Below are 15,287 nucleotides of genomic sequence, written 5' to 3'. Positions count from 1 at the left end.
AATGTGCAGTGAAGTTTCTTTTAAAATAAACATCAGGAGCCTTTAATATTGTTTATAGAGCAGTTTCGTATATTTTTTACTTGAAAACGGAGCGATTTTCTTACAAAAATCCTCTCCCTGTGATGATTTCGGTGGCAGTTAACTATGAAATAGTGTCAGGCCCCAGCCTGCCTATAGCAGCCACGTCCCGTATTTCGTCAGAGTGGGTCCTACCCTCTCCAGCTGTTACCTGACCCCCGGCTTTCCCTGCCCTTACGTCTTCCTCCCTTCTGGAGATGTTTAGCAGCAGGGGTTAGGCAGCAGGCCTGGTGGCCGAGAGCCGGGTTGTCCAGAGAAGTTGTCTGGGTTGAACCCCGACTCTTCTTATAGCCAACTTTTTATGACCTTTGGCAAACTGATTAATCTCCTCGTGTGCCTTAGTTTTCCCATTTGTAAGATGGGGGCGATTTCCTAAGGTTGTTGTGAGCCTGGAATGGTGCTTGGCACAAAGATGCTCAGTGTTACCATCAGCAGCATCAACATCCCAAAGGTATAAAGAAATACTTGTGTGCTGTCTTTCATGTGGGAGGATAAATGTCTAGCATGAGAAAAGGGGTTGTTAGTTGTTTACTGCCGTGTAACAAATTACCACACATTTCTGGGGTAAAACAATACCCCTTCCTTGTCTCCCAGTTTCTGTGAGTTGGGGTTTGAGCACAGCCTAGCCGAGTCCTGTACTCTGTGCCTCACAAGGCTACGGTCAGGTGCAAGGACTGCGTTCTCATCTGGAGGCTTAACTGGGGAAGAATCGGTGTCCAAGTCCCTGCTGGCTGTTGACAGAGTTCATTTCCCGTGGCTGTATGACGGGGGGCTTCAGTTCTTGCTGGCCGTCACCCAGGGCTCCCCTCCACTCCTAGAGGCTGCCTGCCGTTTCTGACCATGGTGAGTTCCCCACTGGGGTCACCTCACTCTGGTCACTTGCTTCTTCGGCGCCAACCACAGACAATCCCTGACCCTCAGGGAGAGCCCACACCCTCTTTACAAACCTCCCCTAATTAAGCCAGGCTTACCCAGGAAAACCTGCCCTTTGAGTAGCTGAAAACCAACTGATTTGGAACCTTAATCACACCTAAGAAGTCCTGTTACCTTTGCCGTGTTCTGTTGCCTAGAACTAGACACAGGTCCCCCTACAGTCGGGAGGTGAAGATCATAGGGCCATCTTAGAATGCTGCCTCCTATAAGAAGTGAATGAGTTTTTATAGGGCTGAAGTAGTTCATCATTAAGCATTTATTGCCAACTAAATTTGCTAGACTCACAGTCGCTGAGTTCTAGAGAACTTGCCTGCCTAAAGTGTGTAAATTAGCTTTATCACCGAGCTCCTTACAAATTGATTTTTTTTCCTTTAAATTGTTCTCCCCTTTCCACACAGATCCTTGGGATTGTTCAGTGTTAGATAAAGACACACCTTCCTTTCAGTCTGTCGAAGTTTGACTTTTTAAATTCGCAGGAATAGCATAGTAGGTTGCATTTATTGTTAACATTTATAGAGTAGTAGAGACCTCAGTGCAAACTTGGTGTGAACTGCTTTTCCGGAGCCAAAGTGCATATGTTTCACCTTTCCAGTCTAAGGATCAAACTTGCTATTGGGTATAGCAGCGGTAGCAAAATACAATGTGAAGTGCACGGTGAAAAATTACCAAAGTGAACTTAACTGTTTTTATTTATTTTTTTACAAATGTTTATTTTGAGAGACAGAATGCATGCGTGCATGTGAGCAGGAGTTGGGGGGGAGTGGTGGGCAGAGAGAGAGAGAATCCCAAGCAGGCTCCTCACTTCAGGGCTGGGCATCTGTTGCCAAACGCAAGCCTCTAGGCGCCCTTTTTCTGAGTGTAGTGTGGACCCATGGACCCAAGAGCCAACTTGAAATAAGCAAAACCAGTGCCTGCGAACTGGGAGTCTGTTCTGTCGATTCCCATTCGTTGACGTTTGTTGAGTTGAGCCTCCTAAGGGAAAACGGTACGCAAGGTGGTGAAGAAAAGAAAGAAAAAAAGAGGGAAGGGAGAGGCAAGAAAATGGACTTTGCTGAGGCCCCTGACCATATTCGCTATCTTTTCTACTTCTAGGAAGTAGTGTCTCGTAAAAGATACTACTTGATGATTTGCCACTGTAAGGAGCTGAGAAAGAAATTCAGAACAAGAGGCTGAAAGTGTTTGAGACTCCTTAAGGGCTTCACATTGTAGTTTGCTTTTTAAAGTCAGGTGCACCACGATGCCCACGTTGCAGACCCTGCTTTTCCCCCGGGGGGTTTGCTCTTGGGGGAGAATGGATGTAGTCTTCACAGGGGGGCAGGCCTGCTTCCCAGAGGGGGCTGCCCTCCTGCTTGTGGCCCAGGAGACCTATGAGGTTACTCACCAGGACTGCGCTGGGCTTCGAGTTGTTAAATTTGTGGTTGTTTCTGTTTCTCCGCTGCCCCGAGCAGCGATGGGTTCTGTCGGCCCCTCTTCGTTTTTCCTTTCTAGGAGAAGCACTTCAGGGGGTAGGAGGCCCTGACGATCAGGAATGCTGTCTGATTACCTGTATATGCTTTTGGGAAAGCTAACACATGTAAAAACATAATTCAAGTCTTGTATAAACAGTTAAGCTAATTTTTCCAGGCATTTATGAAGCAGTGGAGGTACATCAAAAGTATGTTCCATTTACATCAGTTCAACTCTGTGCCCTAGGGGTGTGTGTGTGTGTGTGTGTGTGTGTGTGTAAACGTGTTGTTTCAAATACGTTGCCCTTAGATGTGAGCCTGCTACTTTTTCTGGTGCTTTTCCTAAGAAGTAGGATGCTCTGTTACCAAGTGGGGTAAAGAAGTATGTTATATCCTTTTTATTTTATTTTATTTTATTGAATTTTATTTTTTAAATTGATCTATTTTTTAAAGTTTATTTATTTTGAGAGAGAACACAAGCAGGAGAGAGGCAGAGGGAGAGAGGGAGAGAGAGAGAGAGGGAGGGAGGGAGAGAGAATCTCAGGCAGGCTCCATGCTGTCAGCACAGAGCCCGATGTGGGGCTCGAACTCACGAACTGTGAGATCATGACCTGAGCCGAAACCAAGAGTTGGTCGCTTAACCAACTGAACCACCCAAGTGCCCCATATGTAGATTGAATTTTTAAAAATCATGTAAGGGGCGCCTGGGTGGCGCAGTCTGTTAAGCGTCCGACTTCAACCAGGTCACGATCTCGCGGTCCGTGAGTTCGAGCCCCGCGTCGGGCTCTGGGCTGATGGCTCAGAGCCTGGAACCTGTTTCCGATTCTGTGTCTCCCTCTCTCTCTGCCCCTCCCCCGTTCATGCTCTGTCTCTCTCTGTCCCAAAAATAAATAAACTTTAAAAAAAAAAATAAAAAAAAATAAATAAAAATCATGTAAGATGGGTTTTTTTTAAGTGGTTTTGGGAGAGTTTTCAGGGCAAGGCAGACAGTGGGCGTATTTTCTTCTGGTTCTGAAAGACTCCGTTCACTCCCTGGGACAAAGCAGATTGATTGAATTGAGTTCAACTTCTGTCAGACAGGGTGATTCTGATATTCAAATGGGATAATGTTTGTTAGCAGGCAATGTAAATGTCAGTTCTTATCCACATTCTTCTCTTTGGGAGAAAACGTAGTGATTCTCCACAGCTTTAGTTTGGAATTAAACTAGAGTTCTCCCCTAATCCTTTGAAGGCAAAAGTCCCAAACTGATATTCAGCTAAAAGCCATTTTAACCTGTAGATTACAGTCGGGGTCTTAAAACTAAGGCCTTTATGGTTTTGGAGGAATACAGCCAGCGGCTTCCTGGGCTTGGAGAACCTCTCGTCACCCTTGACTCTGGGCAAGCCTGATCCTGTTCACGCTGGCTGGTAGCCACATCGGGGTTAGAATTTAAGGTTTACCCTTTTCTAGCGGTGTAACTTTGGGAAAGTTCATCCTAAAGCCTCACTTTCCTTATCTGTAAAAGAGCAACAATGCCACCCACCTTGGCGACCTCACGTGGTTACATACAGGCACGGACGGAGAAGAGGGTTGCAAAGTGCGCATGTAGCTGTACGTGGTACGTGGTTTAAAAACCTTCAGCACGGTGTCCTGGGATGCCTTCAGGACTTCCCATCAGTCTGGCTGTTGTCTCTCCCCTAAACCCAAGGCCGTTCCCTGGCCCTCTTCCCTGTCATCCTGAGTGGGGCAGGCGGGAGGCAGCCTCGCAGGTACCCGGCATGGGTCCGGCCCGCAGCCCTGCACCTTCCTGCCCGCAGCTCCCCGCGCGGCGTGGCGGCCTGCTCAGGGTGGAGGCTGGGAAGGGCAGCGACGGGGTGGCAGAGAGTGAGGGGTGGTGGCCAGATGCCCTGTTCTCCGCTGGGAGGGAGTCTGTGCGCTGAGGGTTTCTCAGACGCTTGGAAAGGGGTTTAGCATTGGTGGAGTTTGACTGCAATGTTCTTCTCGTTAGAGTGATTGTAGAAACACCACAATACAGTGCTTTCCATATTAAAAGTGCTGTTTGACAGTTCTTATGGTATATGTTTTACTCCTAAATACATAGAAGATGTGCAGTATTCAATATCCGATGTAAATTGTTTACTATTAAATGTAACACGATTGCTTGGTTCATTATTTTCATTATTTTGGATTCTACTTAAATTCAAAATGTGTTTATAATTTAGATGCCATTAAAGTGGCCGATGTTAATTTGTAGCCATTTAGGATTTTGTCTGTATGGCACATCTATTCTACGGACAGAGTAAAGACATAAGCAGAAAACCAAAGGTTTGAAAATGTCTTCAGATGACTTTTAAATGAGATATTTTGGCAGTAATTAAAACAATTTTTCAGTTCTAAAATTTAATGGTTCTGAGGTACTTGTAAAGATAATTTCTTGCATTATGATATTTCAACATTCCGTAAATTTAGCTTGGTAATTATCTTGACTGTAATATAACAAAAATTATACAAGTCAGCCTTACATGACTATGCCAATATTCCTATTTTATTCCTACCAGTGACTTAAATTGAGCATAAAAAAACCCTGCCAACTCAGTGAGCTGTTTGAGCACATTTTATATAGAATTAGATTTGTTGATAGTCACATGCTATGTTGTAAAACATTTGATAACCACTGCTTTGAGACGTACAGACGGACGCATGCACACACGTACTTTCCCCCACCCCAGAGAAGCAGATGAATTTGCCCTGCTTTAGCTAAGTCAGTATAATCCGAAGTATATTTTGAAGAATACTTTTATTCGAGTTGTTCTCAGAAAAAAAGGGATGCAATCAATGATTAAATACCTTTAGGACACACTGTGCATTATCCCCCACTCAGAATGTAGGAAGGGCTTGGAGAGTTTTGTAGTAAAGAAAACTTACCTATTTGGTTAGCCCAGGATTCTCTAAACGTACGTGATCTGAGTCATCTTTTCATGTAACACCTTTTAATACCTACAATTTAAGAAGATGTGCTTGGATACATTTTGCTTTCTCAACTCATATCACTGACAAGCTTGATAATTATGCATTTGTGTGTTTTTGTTCATAAATGTACTCATTCAGTATGTTACTGTTCGTGGAAATTTCAAATGGGCTGAATAAAACTACTGCCATATAAAAGGCTTGAACTCGAAGCCCTGACTCTCATACTAAGTTTAGCTAAGCAGAAAATAGTCCAACCCTTGATCGTCTTAAGAATATTTTGACACTTATTTCATATCAAATAGTCCAAGCTGAAAAGTGTATCAGTTGACCGTTGAAACTAATTACCTGCGCATCTTGGATCTGCTCCTCCCTAAACAGGGCTTCAAAAGCTTGCTTGTCATACACTTTTATGCTTTCAGTCACCCGATCTCAGGCATGACTCATTGTTCAGGCTGGGTCCACTGAGGAAGTGACCTCTGGCTGGAACCTGGGTGACTTTTTTCAGGAAGCCTCCTTAGCATCAGCCTGGTACGGTGGCTGGCTTGTTGACTGTTCTGTCCCGAAATGTTTGTTGAATGAAGAACTGGGCACCAGATATCAAGTGCATCTTCTTGCTCTCAATGTCACTGACGAGAGAAGGGTGTTAAGAGTCTCGACAGGACTTACAGAGCCTTTGCTAAATGCATTTCTGAACGCTGTGTGCTCTGAGCTGAAGACTGAGCTTCAGTGACCGTCCTGGAATTCCTTTTTATTATTTTAAAAAAATTTTTTTTTCAACATTTATTTATTTTTGGGACAGAGAGAGACAGAGCATGAACGGGGGAGGGGCAGAGAGAGAGGGAGGGAGACACAGAATCGGAAACAGGCTCCAGGCTCTGAGCCATCAGCCCAGAGCCCGACGCGGGGCTCGATTTCACGGACCGCGAGATCGTGACCTGGCTGAAGTCGGACGCTTAACCGACTGCGCCACCCAGGCGCCCCTGGAATTCCTTTTTAAAAGAGTGTCAAGGGATCAAGAACCTAGGGAATACTGGGAAAATAAGAGTGAACAGCATCGGAATAAGATGTGTTTCCAAAGCCATGGCGGGGGGCGGGGGGTGGCGGGGGGGAAGGAAACAAACAGTACTTTACAATCTTAAGTGAGCACTTTCATGTTTGAATTTTTACAAATCATTGAAGTTGTAGTTAGTGCGCTTTAAGCTTGTGTTTGTTGTTCCTTTGGCCTCAACTGGCCTGCCACTTCTCCACCAGAATCTCCGTTTCTCTGCGAACACAGGTGCCTCCCTTTAGCTCAATGCGATGGGAGGGGATGTGTCTCCCAGAAGTGCCATGTTAGTCTTGCGCAGCTGGTAGTGGCTTTTCTTTATCATGAAGTAGTGTTTCGATTTTAGGCTTGTCTGTATCACTCAGTAAATAAAATGTTTGTCCGTAGGTGCCCTACATTGCAGCATGCTGTTAGTTTGCACAGATTATAGGTGTTGGAAACACTGCATGGTGTTAATATCACGGTGCTCACTCCTGTTACTATTGCCAACAGGTTGAGGCTTTAAGAATATAATTAAGGCGAAACATGAGTAAATATGATAGCTTCTAAGCCAGACAAAGCTGCTGAATATTGGATGAAAAGCATACTTGAGGTAGATGAAAAGTTTTTTCCCGATACACCGTTTCCTTTTCTTGTGAAAGCCCCTGAGCGGTTTGGGTCTTGTTTGCTTAAAGGTCAAAGAGGGATTGCCCCAACTCCCTTGGTCACGGCTCTCCTTCGGTCGCCTTTGCATCCTGCCTATTCTGTTTGACATAAGGTAACTTGTCTGTATGTTTGTCTCATGTATACATTTTGAACAAAGGAGTTAAGGATAAAAGTTTATGGTAATTTTACGGTAAATTTATGGTAATTTTTTGACACCCCCCCCCCCCCCGCTTACACACACACCTAGGATCATTTTTATTTACAGTTTAAATATTAGTCATTCTGTTTTAGTTGCAAAAGTCCATGGCACAGACCTTATATATCCCATAATATTCCAACAGGCATATAGAATTATGATAGAAAATGTGTCAAATGGAAAGTCCTATAGGCTGTATTTAAAAATGCCTTTGGTATCTAACATTCTCCACATTTGCTCTAATAAATGGGAGGTTTTAGCAATGCCCTATATGGTAATATCAGATGTTAATGGCATTGATTACCTGTCAGGCAGTGGGAATTGATGGGAAAATGTCCGCTGTAAAATTAAATAGCATTAGAGAAGACCGTACCATGCATGGGCGGGGGGGGCGGGGGGGCGGGCATGGCTGGGCCTGGGAGACTTTTGTCAGGGTATTACTGTGAGCTCCAGGTTTTTTCCCCCACATGATTAAGGCAGGCCATCTGTTCTTTGTTAAATGTTTACAAAAACAGCTTTTCTCTAAAAGATTTAAGGAGATGTGGGTCTGGTAAACACTATAATATTTCTGAGCACCTTTCCCACCCTATATCATATAGTACCAAAACATAATTCTGCTGCGTATCAAATAGGATTAATACCTTTTTTGTGTTTACTCTTTCTGTTTTTTTTCCTTCTTATGGAAGATTAAAATTTTTAAGGGATACTAATTTATGGCTTCATTTGTTACTGAAAAGGGCATCTGAAATCATTTGTATGCTAGAGTATGTAGATAAATTTTCAGTCTTTTTGTATTAGATGTCCTACGCATTTTCTAGTTCATAAATGTGTACCAGGTATTTGTCATTAGAAGCTGGCACTTTGTGACTGGGGTAAATGCCATGCAGATTAAAGCAAGGTACACATACCTGGGATGAATTCGCTATTCTAAGCTTTAAGCGTCGTTCACTGGTAGACTTTTCTCTTTGCTTCCCTTTCCAGGAAATACTTTTTCTTCCGTTTCCTGAAAAATAGTTTACCCCAACAAACTTTCACCCCAAAGCCCCTGGGGGGGGGGGGGAGAAAAAGATATGGCCTTTTCCTTTTTATTTACATTAGAAAATAATATGTGACAATGAAACTCAACTTCAGCAACTGCAGTGTAATCACACAGTTAAATCAGATCCTGTTAATTCTTGGGTAATGGTGCCTTGGACAGCGCCTTGGCTTATTGGGGGTGCGTGTGAGGGAGAAGCGTAGGGAGAAGCTAGCCGTTTTCGGCGCTGGGCTAGCCATGTTCTCCCTGTGTGGAGGCCTGCTCACAAAGACTCCCACCTGTGTGCCCTTCCTCAGACTTCTACCCTTCTTTCTCTTTGTGGACAGCCTTCCTCTCTTTCAGGATCATCCTCTCTCAGCTGTCCTAAGAAAGGGCAGTCAATCCCTATTTTAGGATTTTCTAATACCATTGGATTTTGAAAGCGACTTTGGAAATCATCTAACACAAACCCTTCATTTTGCAGATGAGGGAAACGAACCCTAGATGAGAGAAATGATTTCCCACTGATAATATAGCTCATGGCCGGGCCTGCACTAGAATTTGTGTCTCTTACCTCACAATTCTGGACTCTGTCTCTTATACTAGTGCAGATGGAGAATGGAATGTGGGTTCCTTTAGTAACCATCACAGGGCTTAGTGGGAAGAATATAACCACTTTGTTTTCAGGTAGTGATGTCTTAAAAATTTGGGGCGGCGGCGGGGAGGGTCACTGAAAACTTTGGAAATCAAATGAAACCTGAGAAGCCTTTCCCGGAAGGAGGCCCATATGTAAGATTTGAGGAGAAGCGCAGAGTCAGAAGAAAACTGGTTTAGAAAACCTAGATTCAAATCACAGCTCTATCTCCTGCCGTGTGGCCTTGGGTGATCACATAAGCTAGTCAAACTTTACTTACTTCCTTTCTGAAAGATGGGGGCAGGTTATCACATTTTTCTCTGAGAGTCAAGTGAAGTAACTCCCGAAAGCACCTAGCCCAGTACATGGCATGAAATAGAGGCTCAGTAAGTGGAGGTCGTACCGGAATCTAATTTATAGTACTTTGCTGATGGTAAGCCACGGCTTCTGGGTTGCTCCTGAGTCCTCTGCAGACCTTGACCGGGACTCTCCCACCCTCTCCCTTTTTTGGAGATGGTGTGACCAGGAGGGAGGGCCTGTAACTCCTCGGGCACGCTACCGCATCCTAGAGTGTCAGTGTCCACACATAGCTCCTCATTGGGGCCTCTGTGCGGATTGCGCGGTGTCAGCGGTGTGAAGTACTTAACACATGCCTGGCACATGGGAAGATTGTTCAGTGAACACTAGCAGCCATTATTACTGCCGTTGCTATTATGGTTACTGTTGAGTGTCTGGAGAAGCAGATGACAAAGGCAAAAAATTGGCATTTGCAGATACAACATTTTAAAGTAATTTTGTTGAAATGTAAAGGTTCGTTAGATGTCCTCATTTACAGTGGAGATGATGCTCTACCCCTGTCCTGGTTTGGAGCAGACTCTGATCTCGGCTGACCACTGAGCATCCCATCCTAATTGTTGGTGTTCTCTACTGTGTTTTAGCCCATCTCTGGGTATACGCCTAGTGAGTTTCCAAACTCCTCCCACAGGGTGTACCAGCTCGACTGTATGGGTTTTCTGTTCTTCAGTAAAATTTGAAACTGTAAAGCTTTAGTGACTTAAGAAAAACATCCTCTGCATTTCGTATTAGTCCAAGAAATGTAACAAATCCAAGGTCGTTAAGTTCGGATATGTGCTTTTAATTTGGTATTTTAATGTGATTTAAATCAGGAATGACCTATGTCATTTGTGTGTAAGATTTGTGTGTGATACCTTGATTTCAAACTTTCATGGGACCTGAATCTTTCCGTGCTTGGTACACTTGATCTTGTTAAGAGTGGCTTAATTGTGTATCTTTAATCCGAGTTCTCATTCCCGCATAGGGAAAAGAATTCCATCTACTTTCCTTCCTTAGCTTTTGCCGCTGTTTTGTCCTTCCCCGTGTCCTATGTACGTAGGGGCTGTTAAGAAAACGGACGGTGGCTTCGGCCAAATGAGAATTTTTTTTCTTCCCAAATTGAATTTTTTTACGGTATTCCTGAGTTACCCCTTTTTACTATTTATGTAAAAGCTTTCTTGGTTTTTGGATGAGAGAAAATGATAGATTTTACAACTGTATATTTGGGAAAATATTTGCTGCTTTGAGTATACAGTAAGTTTCAGAAGCATCAGCTACTGACTTTCGGTTCCTTTCTTCAATACGAAGAATGATAAACTAATTTCAGTTCCTATTTCTGTCTCTCAGCATTCTCCATCGGAGCCCTTTCTAGAGAAACCAGTGCCGGATATGACTCAGGTTAGTGGACCGAACGCTCAGCTAGTGAAGAGTGATGATTGCCTGCCATCAGTGGAACAGCAGCCACAGCAGAAGAAGAAGAAAAAGAAAAACAACCACATTGTCGCCGAGGATCCCAGTAAAAGTTTTGGTAAAGATGACTTCCCTGGTGGGGTTGATAACCAAGAACGAAATAGGAACTCACTAGATGGGTCCCAAGAAGAGAAGAAGAAAAAGAAAAGGCCGAAGGTAAAAAAAGATCCGAAGGAACCGAAAGAACCCAAGGAGAAAAAAGAGCCCAAGGAACCCAAGACCCCGAAAGCCCCTAAGATTCCCAAAGAGCCAAAGGAAAAGAAAGCAAAAACTGCCACGCCAAAACCCAAATCCAGCAAAAAGTCAAGGTAGGCTGTGGGCGGAAACCACCAGCACCAAAACACAGTACAGAAATGAGCACCACACAGTCCCGGCCCGGGAGAGGGGGTGGGGGGGGGAGGGGGGAGGGGGGAGGCGGAGGGGGGGGGGGGGGGGGGGGGCGGCACCTCGATTTTTGTCATTATTGTCGGGTTCCTTGCCCTGACACCCAAACTAAGAAGTTAACGGATTTATGCATTCTGAAATTTAGGACTCAATTACTACGAACCCTTTATTCGGATGGTACATTGTAGACTTCACTGGGTAAAAATTCTTGATCATTTTCAAATCACTTGCTCGTATTTTTGTAGAAATTTGTCATGTAACAAATAGAACCAAATTACCAGCATAGTTATTTGTAAGTATAGGCCAGCAACCTCATTTTCAAGGACAATGCAAAACAGGGAAAGAAGGATTATAGAAGCAAGACAGGTCACTATATTTCACTAAGCTTTTCAGCCCTGTTTCCCAGAAGTTGAAACAGGAGAATTAATTCTCTCCACTTGGCGGAGTAAGCCTTCCCGGGGCAGGGTTGAAATGCTAGTGGGCAACGTGGGAGAAATCAAATAGCAGTTATCCATTAGATATGCATGCAAGAGTAGCACGAGTTTTAGCTTCTAGGAAATACCCTCCTCCCTCCATCCTTCCCTCTGTACTTCCCCCGCCAACTCTGACCCCCCAGAAGGCATATTTACTCAGTAAGAAAAGCTGAGAGGAGAAGACATTGAAGACTAATTTTTTTCATTTGTACCGAACATTTCTTACAACTGTTCTGAACCAATTCCAAACATCTGAATCTATTTTTCAGAATATGGCTCATGTTAGAAAATATAGTTTCCAGATGGAAGTATGGTCAGACTCGGTTAATCTGAACCTGTTTGCAAACTCCGTTAGGAGACACACTGCACGTCGTCCCTCCGTGTGCATGCATGTACACGCACACGCGTGGACACATGCACGCTCCGTTCCGTGATGGACATGCTTGACGTGAACTTTTTGAGCTCGCTGGCCTGTCAGCCTTTGACTCGTAGACTTTCCTGTGTGAGTACGCGCGGATACAGAGAGAGGACTTGATTTCTGTGACCACAGAGGTGCTCCTGCAAAGCAAAAGAGCAAATTTGGATTTTCAACTTGTGCTAAGAATACCCAGACATCCCCAAATACGTTATTCTGTAGTGTGTTGGAAGTCTGTATCATAGTCCTTTAAAAATTTTTGTCATCGGTACTTTTTATGGTGCTGGAATAACTGAATTATATTCAACACCCCATTCTTCTAGGTGACGATATTTGCATTTACTTATGAACGTTCTTTGATGCCTCCGTATGTGGTCTCTTAATTGAAAACTATTATTTTTTTCTGCATATGAACACTCTTCTAATCCTGCAACCCGTTATAAATTTTGTTCATTTACTTAAGAAATATTCCATTAAGTACTTCTTCTTTGTAGGTACTGTTGTTAAGTGTTAGGATGTGAGCAAGGAACATAGGGTTAGAATTTCGGTCTGACTTACCGGGTTTTTTTTTTAGAAATATAATTGCCCAAAAGCTAAGTATTGTGCTTTTGATAGGAGGAGGCATGTGCATATTTTTCCCAAGGAGAAAGAAATCGAAGCAAAATTTTAAAAGAATGTGTTGTTATTGTTTTTTAAACTTGAAGTGTAAGTGTCTGTGTTCTAAAAGAGCTTCCTAGAACTCAGAAAACATATCACCAAGACTTGTTTTAGTCTCAAGATACATATATATATATCTGCCTTTGGTTTGTATTTTTAATATTTTGAATCTAGCACCGAATGACAAAAATTGATTAACAAAAAGAAAAAAGGACAAAAAAAAAATAACCCCCACTATATCTTGGATGTTGTCATAAATTTCCAAGTGTATGATTCTCTGGTTCTGAGTCTACATGGACCTCATCCTGTCTTTAAAAACATTCTTTAGCATACCCGAAACCTCCTGTGGGATACACTGGGGCAGACGTTAAAATGCTGTATTTCACAGTGAACTTGTTAAAATGTCCCCAACAACTATAAACAAGTGTTAGGAACATAGGGCATCACATCCACTCGGTTCTGGGCACACGTGCTGCTTGATGCAAAGACAGGGCCTGTCTTCACCCACGAGGGCAAAATTCCAGGGCAGGCCTCGTCTGCGTGCTCTCAGCTGCTCATCCTGACGTTTGAATGGTCTGTGCAGAGTCAATTTTTGGCATTGCTGAATCCGAGTAATGGCTTTGCATTAGGGTCACACGCTTTTGATAGGCGGAAGGGCATGTGATCGTTTTCTCCCAAGAGGAATGTTTGGTACGTTTCCCTCCCTTCATTCGCTTTAGACGCATCATCTCAGTGGATGCCTCCTATAGGCGATAGTTGTTTTTCCCCAAGTGGTGTGAAAATAATTGACTGGAATATTTCTGTTGAGTATGGAGATCTGCACGCGGAAAGAGAGACTCAAGGCATGCTGAGGGGTGCGCCGGGAGTGTTTGGAGTAACTCTGCTGGCCCCGGGGACTTGACCACTTGTAGGGCCACTTGCTGATTTACGATGAAATGCGGTGAGGAAGTTTCTAAGAGCTTTCCTGTTGTTGATGGTCAGATGGGGATGCTGTCCAAGAATATGGTAACTGAGCAGAGATTTTCAGTAAAGGCACAAACCGACCCATTATTTTGTTGAGCCACAGTTTCTATCGGCCAGATGTATTGAGTACATCGAGCTGTGGCCTCGTGGTCTGCTAAGTCTAGAAAGGAAATAGCATCCCTGAAGCACAGATCAGTAGAAGTGCATACAACTACATGTAAATTCTGAATAGCATAGCAGAATAATTATGTAAATTGAATATGCAGTGATGAAGGTAATAGGGGGTTTGGGTTATGTTAGCACTGGGGTTGAATTGCCGTAGCAGTTTGCTTTTAAGCACTGGAATAGAGCAGTGGCAATTTTGTTTTGCAAAATGTTATGTGATACCAGTTATTTCCATCCTTGAATAAGTTAACTTGATGAATTTGTTTATACGGAAAATAATTTTCCTACAGAGGGCTGAAATACAAGGGAATACACAGAAGTGAAATGAAAAATCTCGCGTAGAACTGCTCGCATCTTCCCTGTTCGGTCCTGTACGCCCTGTCATCGGTGACGTTCTACAAACAGACGCGTTGTCCTTTGAGCGGGTGATGACGCAAGTGACCCACTGGTGGTCTGGCTTGTTTTGCATCATTCACACGCTGTCCGTGATAAAGCGCATTCAGAGAGGGTGGCTGTTATCGCCGGGCTGCTTCTGTGTGCCTTTAGGGTGTCCTTCTCACTACCTGCCATTCTGCTTCATTCCATAAAGTGGCTGAGGCTTGAATTTGTGGCCAGTCTCCGTGAACTGACCCTTTGGGCCACCAAAGTCGAATCACGTTCGTCTGGTCCGCACAGGAGAACCTAAAAGAATCTGCCAGAGGCTGTTACATAGGATGGTAGAGAAACAGGAAAAGGCATTCAGCATCTCAGAAAAAGACATTTAAAATCTTAATAATGAGAAAAAGGGGCCACATTCCACTTTTCTATTAGAAGTGGAAATAGTATCTTTCTTTCCCCTTTCCCTTTTATGTTAAATATGCATTTTTCTACCCATTTTTTTCCTCGTGCTCTCCCCAGGTGTCCTTATAGCTTTCAAATATTGGCAGTAAATATTGAAAATAAAAGCTAAGACATTTGTGGGCCGGAGGGGATGCCAGTTTGCATACGGAAGGATCCAAGAAGCTGAAACAGGAGGGTTTGCATTCTTCCTTTCAATGCGTTTTCTGTTGTGTATGCACGGGCCCCGTGAAATGAGAGAGAATTTGGAGGAAGCGCCTCCTTTGAATGACTCTCGAATGCTTTAGTGGTCCACTTAGCTATATAAAGATTCTTTGAATGTGCATACAGAAGGGAACTTGGCCAAAGATTGTGACTTGACTAGCGTAGCTCCCGTGAAACGAAGCCACGGAGATTGGCTGCTGGTGCAGTTTCCTTGCTCTGGTTTTCCACCCCCAGTGTTCAAGTTAGCAGGAAACTGAAATGCCGTTTCTCAGTTAAGAGTGATGAAGATATTTTATTTTTAAATGGATAATAAACACGCTGCTGCTATTTTTTGAAAAACACGAAGCACCGAAAACACGTCAGGTCCGTTTTTTGCAAACCACACTGTCATTATCATTAATATCTACGTGGCCACTTTCTTCTGAGGGACTTTGCTTTTTCAGAT

General features: G+C 43.6%; 1 protein-coding gene across 2 annotated transcripts in view; it reads left to right on the top strand.

The window, feature by feature from the left end:
• CHD7 (chromodomain helicase DNA binding protein 7) overlaps positions 1–15,287 on the top strand; it is a 126,582-nt gene that overhangs the window by 30,993 nt on the left and 80,302 nt on the right. For both annotated transcript variants that reach the window (XM_040487726.1, XM_040487724.1), the window contains exon 2: positions 10,622–11,052. In XM_040487726.1, the coding sequence (XP_040343660.1) occupies positions 10,622–11,052 (431 nt within the window). The remainder of the gene's footprint in view (positions 1–10,621; positions 11,053–15,287) is intronic.

The sequence above is a fragment of the Herpailurus yagouaroundi genome, unplaced genomic scaffold (genome assembly GCF_014898765.1).
Source record: "Herpailurus yagouaroundi ecotype Mexico unplaced genomic scaffold, PumYag 165, whole genome shotgun sequence".
In the NCBI taxonomy this organism is placed as follows: Eukaryota; Metazoa; Chordata; class Mammalia; order Carnivora; family Felidae; genus Herpailurus; species Herpailurus yagouaroundi.
The sequence above is the reverse complement of the archived record's forward strand: the minus strand, read 5'-3'. Positions and strand labels throughout refer to the sequence as shown.